The sequence below is a fragment of the Salvelinus namaycush genome, chromosome 9 (genome assembly GCF_016432855.1).
Source record: "Salvelinus namaycush isolate Seneca chromosome 9, SaNama_1.0, whole genome shotgun sequence".
NCBI lineage: Eukaryota > Metazoa > Chordata > Actinopteri > Salmoniformes > Salmonidae > Salvelinus > Salvelinus namaycush.
The window spans coordinates 22,060,733-22,069,932 of NC_052315.1; the positions used below are offsets into that span (position 1 = coordinate 22,060,733).

The 9,200-nt window shown below is 40.1% G+C and overlaps 1 protein-coding gene across 2 annotated transcripts; it reads right to left on the reverse strand.

The window, feature by feature from the left end:
- Positions 1-971: 971 nt before the first annotated feature.
- LOC120053419 (DET1 homolog) lies at positions 972-7,083 on the reverse strand. 2 transcript variants are annotated; one of them, XM_039000543.1, is made up of 6 exons: positions 6,949-7,083; positions 3,439-4,229; positions 2,980-3,333; positions 2,444-2,634; positions 2,037-2,228; positions 1,315-1,504 (listed from the first exon to the last, which is right to left on the reverse strand). In XM_039000543.1, the coding sequence occupies exons 2-6, from the start codon at positions 4,165-4,167 to the stop codon at positions 1,315-1,317; spliced, it is 1,656 nt and encodes a 551-aa protein (XP_038856471.1). In that variant the 5' UTR covers positions 4,168-4,229; positions 6,949-7,083. The 2 variants fall into 2 exon arrangements, with proteins under 2 accessions (XP_038856472.1, XP_038856471.1); XM_039000544.1 differs by lacking the exon at positions 6,949-7,083 and having other exon boundaries at positions 972-1,504; positions 3,439-4,167.
- Positions 7,084-9,200: the final 2,117 nt, after the last annotated feature.

Below are 9,200 nucleotides of genomic sequence, written 5' to 3' on the forward strand. Positions count from 1 at the left end.
GTTCAATATTTGTAATTATTTTATAGTATTTTTTGCTCATCTTTATTAAGGGTGCTAATAATTATGGACCTGAATGTAGATAAATGAGCTAGATAAAATCATCATAAAATGAGGGAAATGCCCTGCAAATTTAACTTCCTATTTTTTCAAAACTGAGCTGATTGCACTGTGAAAACATGATCGCCATAGCATTTTTTCTTCATTCCTTTGTCTTTTTGGTCCCGTTTTGCTGCAGTATCATTACGTCTGAGTTAAATGAGAAAGGTGATGTACACATACATCTTCTCACTCACACACCCACAGAAAGCTCCAGTTGGATCACACTTCTCGTTCCACTCCTCAGCTGAGACTTTTCACCACACATTTCCTACAGGCAGAGACTCATGCATTGGATAATCCCAAGAATGCATCCACCTCAGATTTATTTTATTTTATCAGTAATGCAAGCAAGATATCTTAGGTCAAATTCATAAGTTGGGGTAATTACTAGCATGGATGTACACTCAAAATGGTGCTGACAGCAACCTGAAATAAAGCAGCACAAAAACTGTACCTACCTACCTAATTTGTTCTTGCGAATAACATTTGCTCAACTGTAAATAACAGTAAATGCTCATGTATTTCAAAATATGGCTACAGCTATGAGTGCATTACAGTAGTACCGTCCTCATGAAAGTCTTCATACTTGACTTTTGTCTGTGGTGATCGGGTCAACAAGGAATCTGTATTTTCAAATAACATTAATGGTCATTTCCTGTATAACTTACCCACATAATGTATTTAATTTCTAATAGGGTATGAGCTAGGTTAGCAACATATAGTAGCTAATTTGTGTAAGTGGTATGAATGCAACCATTATCTGTTAAATGGGAAAGAGGAAAATAAATGACATTGGTCTAAAGCTTCTTTAACATGAGCAAAAAGGGGACAATCAGGTTTTAATAACTAAGTCCACTAAGCAAAGCATATTACAGATAGCCTTTATTCTAGTAAAATATTCATAATAAAGAATCACAATCAATATTTAAATAATTTTATTGAAATATAAAACAAATGTAAAAAGGCTAAATAAAAATACATAGAATAAAATGTGACCAAAAAAATACATTTTGAGAGCCAGCCAAAAACATCTTTGGTCCCTGCAAGGAATCCATCCCCCATCCCCAAGCTCCCAATTTCAACTTTGAGTGGTTCCGCCCACAGTCCAGTCTTATTTTGTTCCTCAAACTAGGGGGAGAAAAAAGGCAGAATGACCGCTTTTTGCTCTACACAGTACAATGCCAAGTTCTCCAGGCCTAGTCCACTGCTTTCCTCTCATACACAGACATGACGCATGTGGAAATTCACCACATACTCAGCGTTGGTCCTCTGTACTGAGATGGCGAACGGCTCAAAGGGGTGGAATGTGAACGCCACAAGCCGCCGGACGGCATGGTTAATGGGCCGGCCCAGGAGGCCTGCCTGGATCTTGAACTTCAGCAAGCCAGAGTCCCGAGCGTAAAACCTGCAGTTAACAAGAAAAACAGTCAGTCTTTTCAAATGCAAGTTTGAAATGAAAGAGGGTATCTAGGAACACACAGTAACATCCAAATGGTTGTCCTATAACATTATATTAGTTATTGTAGTTTAATTTCCTAACAATAAATGTAATACTTTCAATAACACGAGAGCTTACAGTTACCATAAAATGTTAATTAAACAGTCTCCAACAAGCCTTTTATAATGGCCATGCATCATTTACACATTTTAGCTAAGAAATGGCGGTCTCTAATAAACACCTGGTCAAGAAAAGTTGAATGATGCATTCATGCTCCGGTGGAATCTAACAGAATCTCTATCTCGCTCTGAATGATTCATGTCTCTAACAGACTTCGGGGCAGCTCCACAGTTGAAGCAAATAAACACCCCTTTATTAATTGAAGTTTTATGGTATGAATGATTGATTATTAATTACATGTCATCATTACTTAAAGCAAAATTGTTTGTTGTGCCCTACAGAAAAACGTTAGAAATCAGCATTATCTAGCCAATGTTACCTGATGGGGTGGTCTCCACATGTTTTGGGCCGTTCCATCACAGACACCCACTTGTCATCGTAGCTGAAGAGAGAAAGATCGAGGTAGGGGCTGCTGCTGTAGGACTGAGCACTAATGGGCAGCTGTCCCAGCAGCCTCCTCACAGCCTCAGTGTGACCGCCATACTTTGCATTCACTATGGTGTCTTTGAACCTGACCAGGAAGGAGCATAAGCAGAAGGATTTCTGAATCACTTAACTGAAAAATTCTAAGGAATACTGTGAAATTCTCAGAACTCTACTAAACACTGTTTTAAGAGTCTCATTTCTGTAAATTGGTTCAATTTATTGGCCTTTGAATTGGGCCACACTGTATGGATATATTTTCATGTTAGCCCTGCGGTGAGCCTTCCCCCCAGTCACCAATACCTTCTCTGGACCTGCCGTGCAAAGTTGTTGCTGGAGGCAGAGCAGGGGAACTGAACAGCTTCACTGTGGAGCGTGGCGTTCCGGAACAGGTCACAGAAGTTCTCAAACAGCTCCAGCAGTTTGTCAGAGGTGTTCTCAAAGACTGCCATCACCTCTGTGCTCACCATGTTGTACACTACAAAGAACGAGGGCTGAGAGAAGAGCAGACAGATATGAAGTTAGAAATAAAGACGATATGCACTAATGCCACAGCAGCAAACAATCATATGAAATAGGCCTATAGTTAATGTTTGAGACAAAATCAATATTTCATATCAGAAGTTTTCTGAGCAATAAGCTGAAATGAGCCTGAATCTACAGTATTAATTCCCCCGTCTCTTTATGTAGAGTACAGAAAAACAAAATCAAATAACAGGATCTAATCAACTGCAGATTGGATTTACAGATAGCACTTTCAGAAGTGCATACTTGTATAATTTGCACACCAACAAGGCCTTATTACAGAAACTTAATTAGGGCAGAGGGGGTAGGTGTACCTGAGAGGGGTCAGTGACTCGCAGGGTGACCACGTCCTCACTGGTATATTTGATGAAGAGGTGGTGCTCATCTAGTAGCTGCATCTTCCACATCCTCAGCTGTCTCAGCTGGTCAAAGAACTGGAAGAAGCGTCGCTTGGCGGTGGCGCTGCCGTCCTGCTCAGCCCGTCTCCACAGGTAGACCAGTAGTCTGTGCTTCAGGGAGTTGATGGTCTTCTCCTTGTAGAGGCGGGAGAAGCCTGGCTGGCCCTCGGCCCGGGCCTCAGTGTACACCGCAGACAGAGTGAGGAGGTCGTCTTCGTAGCAGAACCGACCAATGGTTCGCACGTCCAGGAACGTCCCCTCTGATGTCACCTACCGGATGAAAGCAAAAGGTTTGTAAAAACGTTAATTACATTTGATAATCTTACTTCCAGGTAGGCATAGGGTTCAGAGGATGAGGCAGGCTGAGATATATACCTGAAAGACATGGATTGTCTGCTGCTGAACAGAAAGAACAGCCAGTATGTTACGGTAGAGGTAGAGTCCCTGGTTGTGCGAGAGGATGATCTTGTCACACTTGAAGGACCTGGTGTCACAAAGCCGGCCAGTGTGCAGGTCAATGATGTGCAGTGAGTAGTCCTCCAGAGGAGAGCGGGGGTTGGGAGTCACAGACTCGTTGTTGCGGTACACCTCAAAGAAGTGTGGAGAGGGCTCCTCTGGCACATACACCGCTGAGCCCACGATCACATAGCGACAGTCATCAGTGAACAGGCTGCACTCTCGGTTCAGGTGCTCTCCATTGGAGGCCACATTAGTGACGTGCAGTAATGAAAAAAAGCGTTCAAAGAGGCGGCCGCGGATGTTGAGGGAGCGTTGGTCATTGCCATTGGCCAGGGTCTCCCCATCCTGCCCCAGCAGCAGATCCTCAGCCGCCTGGCAGCCCTGGTACTCATAGATCTCCAGGGAGGTCTGGTCAGAGGAGAAGGCTATGAAGCAGCGTCCATCTGGGGAGAACTTGCGGAGGAAGCAGGGAGGCTTCTCTACGTTGACCACAGTGAAGTTGGGGAAAAGGTTCTGGTGGAAGCAGCGCACGCGGTACCAGTGGGCTCCAGCCCGCCCAGAGAAGATCCGCCGCCGCTCCAGTCGATGGACTACATTCTGGTTCTGGATGCGCCTGGGTTTCAGGGTTGGGGAATCATCTTCCATGGTTTGATTGTTGCCAGCTCCCACTTACTGGTTGCTACATCACAAATCTCTCTGTATAGCAACTGGTAAAAGAGGTAATACAAACAACGATTAAATCAGTTTACAATTCATTTGAAAATGCAACAAGCTTATCAGAAGATTCATATATCATACAGGTAATTTCAAACTAAAATGAGTTTAGCCTACATCAGAGGTGTATTCACTGAGACCAAGCAATGTGAAACGTACACAAATAGAAGCAAACGGAACTAAAAAGGGGAGGGACCTACATGAATTTATCCAATACTCTACGTGGAGTAAACCGTTTCTGCTGCAAAAAGTTTTACAATGGTGTGAAACGTTTTGCAACAGTGTCCGACTAATGAATACACTCCAGGGCTGTGTTCAGTTCATTTCAACATTTGCTACATTACATGATGGGGTAGGTACTGGACAACACATTCAAAACCGTGCACAATGTTCAATAGCCAGTCCATCCAGGAAAAAAAGAAAGAAAAGAGGGCTTGAAATTTCAACCAATCATTGCACATTTACTGCATAATATGGTTCAATCAAGCCACACATCAACAAACATGCATATTTTCACAAAGAATTGGACAACCATTGCATATTGCCATGCAAAATGCCAGCATTGCCCCAGTAAAATCATGAATATTTGCCCAAAAATATCACACAAAATTTCCCTGCAAAATCCTGAACAGCCCAAGGTACATTCACTCCCGTTTGGTGGGTGTGTTCATTTGAAATCGCAAAACTTGTGCATCACACACTATACACGATCTCCCTTTGGGCCACCATAATCACACCGTTCTTCAACTGGTTGTTCAATACAGTACTGTTCCCATTGAATTAAACATTGAACACTGTTCTTTAGTACAGAGCGCACATTTTGAAAACATGCGCAATAGAGCTCGCCAGCTTGTAGTCCTAAAAAACAGAAATAAGTTACATCTGGTTCATCAGCCATTCCTATGTGGAAAATAAATCAGGAAATAATGGGGTTTTGGGATAAACGCTTAAAATAAGGCCTGAGGTTAACACAGGCTTAGGAGATCTTATATGTTTTCTATATTAATTAATATTCAGTTAACATGACCTTTATGAATTATGAAGCCTTTGTGCTTGTATTTGATTTGATTACATTTCGGGGGCTCCCAAGAGGTGCAGCGGTCTAAGGCACTGCATCGATTTCAGGCTGTATCACAACCGGCCATGATTGGGAGTCCCATAGAGCGGCGGACAATTGGCCGAGCGTCGTCCGAGTCTGGTCGGGTTAGGCCATCAATGTAAATAAGATTTTGTTCTTAACCGACTTGATTAGTTCAATAAAGGTTAAAAAAAAAAAAATACATAAATTCTTCAACATTCACAAAAAGTGACATACACTGAAGATTATCTCAAAGAACAAAAGGTCTAAGATCTCCTAAGCCTTTATTTTTTATTAACAACATAGCAATACAGGAAGTACATGTGGGAACACAAGTATATATATAAATAATACACAATGGACAATTGGTCTAGGGGGTACAATATCGCATTACACAAGGACCTTAAGGGACATACATAGAATTATAATTCTAACAGCTTTTGTTAGTAGAGTATTTAATTGTCTTAAAATACAGTTACATTTCTTTTTGTAAGGTAAGAAAATGTGGTATGTTGTTTGTAAATTTACATTTGTGAATATGAAATTTGGGCAAAAGAATAATGAAATTATTTACATAAAATGTCATCTTATTTCTATCGTAGGTAAAGAATCCAAGCAGTACATCTCTACACAATAGTGTAAGATCTTCATAAATGTGTTCAATTATAAATCTACTGATGTCTTGCCACAGTTTTCTTACATGAATACAATGCCAAAAAAGATGCAACACTGTTTCTGGGTGGTCATTACAAAAGGAACAATTTGAGTTGAAGTTTTCCTTAAACTTGTTCATATAGTGGTTGGCAGGATAATATTTATTAATTATTTTAAAGGAAAGTTCCTTAATTTTGTTAACAAGTAGGTATGTGTGTGGCAACATCCAAACTTTTTTTCCAACAGATCTTATTGGAATGTATTTATTGATAATATCTCCTAAGCCTGTGTTTACAACATACCTTATTACCGACGTTTATCCCCCAAAAACATGGCGGAGTTAGTGCCTACAAAAAAAATCCATTACTATTGTTCTCTATGGGCTATGCGCAATTAGCCTGTAGTGAGTCGATGGGGTACAGCTACGACCGGAAGTAACTTTTCGTAGCAGGTTAAGAGAGCAATTTAGCTAACCCTAACTCTTTTCTTAGCCTCAATCTGTTGTTAATTTATCTAACCTGCTAAGTAAATTATCCTAGCCTGTTACGAAAAAGACACTTCCGGTCGTAGCTGTATTCCACCTAGTCAGAACCATTAACTTGACGACGGGTTAGTAGGTCATTATTTCAATTTACAGATTAACCACAGGAAAAAAAGTGTGGCTTCCATTTTCCATTCATACTAACTAGCTAACTACCAAGCTAGCCCTGAAAAATAGCAGCTAGCTAGCGTTTCATCTGAAGTCACGAGCTTCCCGAAACGAAGCTGAATATTATTTCATTTTGGGCCAGACAGTAACAGATGCAGCAAAATACACAACAAACAGAAATAAATTGTCAAGCCGGTATGCTAACGTTAGCTAGCTAGCTTGCTACTAGTACTAGCCCAGCCAGAAGGCTGAGTTATAAATATCTTTGGTACTAGTGCACTGACTGTGCAGTCACAAAAATAAACAAATGCGGGAATAACGTTTAACTTACAGGCTTGAGGCTAGCGTCTTGAGGGCAGGCAATAAAAAAACGAATGTATGACAAGCTTGGAACATTTGTTCTGCACATACGACATAAGTGAGTCGTGATTTCTCAACACTGTTCAATGTTGTTAGTATTAGTTAGCTAGCTAATAGAGCCGTCAGCGAAGACGCATCCTCTTCCGTGGAACCATTCCTCACAGCGCCACCGTAAACTCAGGTTGAAAAGAGTATCGCATCACGTAGACACCACATTTGACCAAAGACAGACTGGTAGTAAGCCTACACTGCAATGACACAGCAATTGCCTGGGGCATAGACCCTGTGATTTCCTGGGGCCCTAATAGTGTTTTTTCTACTTGAAATTCATTTGAATATAACTACTTTAAATATGTGGTCAGGATGAAACCCTAAGAGAGAAACATGAAGTGATTAAATGAGAAAACCTCCACTCGCATATAGCTGACAAATTCAGTTCAGGAGTTTTCCTGGCCATGTGACCTGATCAGAGTTTTTCTTGGTCATAGTACACTACTGGCCCTGCTAATAGGTCTAATCAACTGAAACCATCACAAAGTAGTGTATGGAGAGATATGGGTCTTAATGATTAAATGTTCTATACAATCCCAAAATGGATCTTGTTCTTAAGCCTCAAAAATTGCACAAAAAAAAGCAGAAGGAAGACCAACAGAAGAAAGCCTTCATGCTTGGCCTTGAGAGCATGATAATGGCTCTATGTGCAATTATCCCTGACGAACCTGTCTCACAGATTACAAGTCGTAATTTCCAGTAATAGCATGCAGTGAACACGGAAAGGTAGTGCTAAAAACAGTGGCAAGAACATAAAATGGTCCACTTTTCAATGTACTGTAGATTTTACCATGTAATGCAATGTAAGCCTTCTGTGGTATTTTTTTAAATAGCCAATAATAATACCTGTTGCTCTGTTACTCAGAGGGGATGTGTGTAGCACATAAATAACTTATTCAGCAAGAGTATCCTCTCCCACTCTTTTTCTTTTGAGTTTTTGTATATCAGCTCATTAATTTCTAATACTGTATGTCCCATACTCTTTTCACCTCAGCTTTTAGCAGCTGTTTGCAAAGTATGATTTGGATTGAGAAAAGGCTATGACAGAAGGGGTATTCAAACACTTTTGGGCTATTCTTTCTGGAGGAATAGAGGGATATAGCCTAGATCAATTGGCTTCCTCCATATGCTCCACAGACACGTGGAGGCTGTAATTATGAGCGGACTGGGATAAGGACGAGAGACCTCAAGGGACCATTTCAAAGACGTATGTTTAACAGCTAATGGAAAATAAACACACAGTGCCTTCAGAAAGTATTCATACCCCTTGACTTATTCCACATTTTGTTTTACAGCCTGAATTCAAAATGGATTAAATAGATTTTTTGTTTCACCCATCTACACACAATACCCCATAATGATAAAGTGAAAACATGTTTTTAGAAATGTTTGCAGATTTATTGAAATTGAAATACATAAATATCTAATTTACATAAGTATTCACACCCCTGAGTCAATGCATGTTAGAATCACCTTTGGCAGCGATTATATCTGTGAGTCTTTCTGGGTAAGTCTCTAAGAGCTTTGCACACCTGGACAGTGGTGGAAAACCCCACCAATTGTAATACTTGAGTAAAAGTAAAGATACATTAATAGTAAAGGTAAAAGTGAAAGTCACCCAGTAAAATACCACTTGAGTAAAAGTCTAAAAGTATTTGGTTTTAAATATACTTTATTATCAAAAGTAAATGTAATTGCTAAAATATCAAAAGAAACAGAATAAATCATTTCAAATTCCTTATATTAAGCAAACCAGACGGCACCATTTTCTTGTTTTTTTTAATTTACGGATAGCCAGGGGCACACTCCAACAATCAGACATCATTTACATGTGTGTCTAGTGAGTCCGCCAGATCAGAGGCAGTCAGGATGACCAGGGATAAGTGCTTGAATTCAACGATTTTTCTGTCCTGCTAAGCATTCAAAATGTAACCACTACTTTTGGGTGTCAGAGAAAATGTATGGAGTAAAAAGTAGATTATTTTCTTTAGGAATGAGGTGTAAAAGTAGTCAAAAATATAAATAGTACAGTAAAATACAGATAAAGTAAAGTACTTACACAACTGCACCTGGATTGTACAATATTTGCACTTTTATTTTTTTATCTTCAAGTTCTGTCAAGTTGGTTGTTGATCATTGCTAGAAAGCAGTTTTCAAGTCTTGCCGTAGATT

What these genes read in the sequence shown, in the direction of transcription:
- LOC120053419 (XM_039000544.1), bottom strand. Translation starts at nt 4,167, where the DNA reads ATGGAAGATGATTCCCCAACCCTGAAACCCAGGCGCATCCAGAACCAG. An exon ending in GAGTCACTGACCCCTCTCAG is followed by an intron (nt 2,635 to 2,979) that starts GTACACCTACCC and finishes CTCTTCTCTCAG; the next exon opens with CCCTCGTTCTTTGTAGTGTA. An exon ending in GCACGGCAGGTCCAGAGAAG is followed by an intron (nt 2,229 to 2,443) that starts GTATTGGTGACT and finishes CTTCCTGGTCAG; the next exon opens with GTTCAAAGACACCATAGTGA.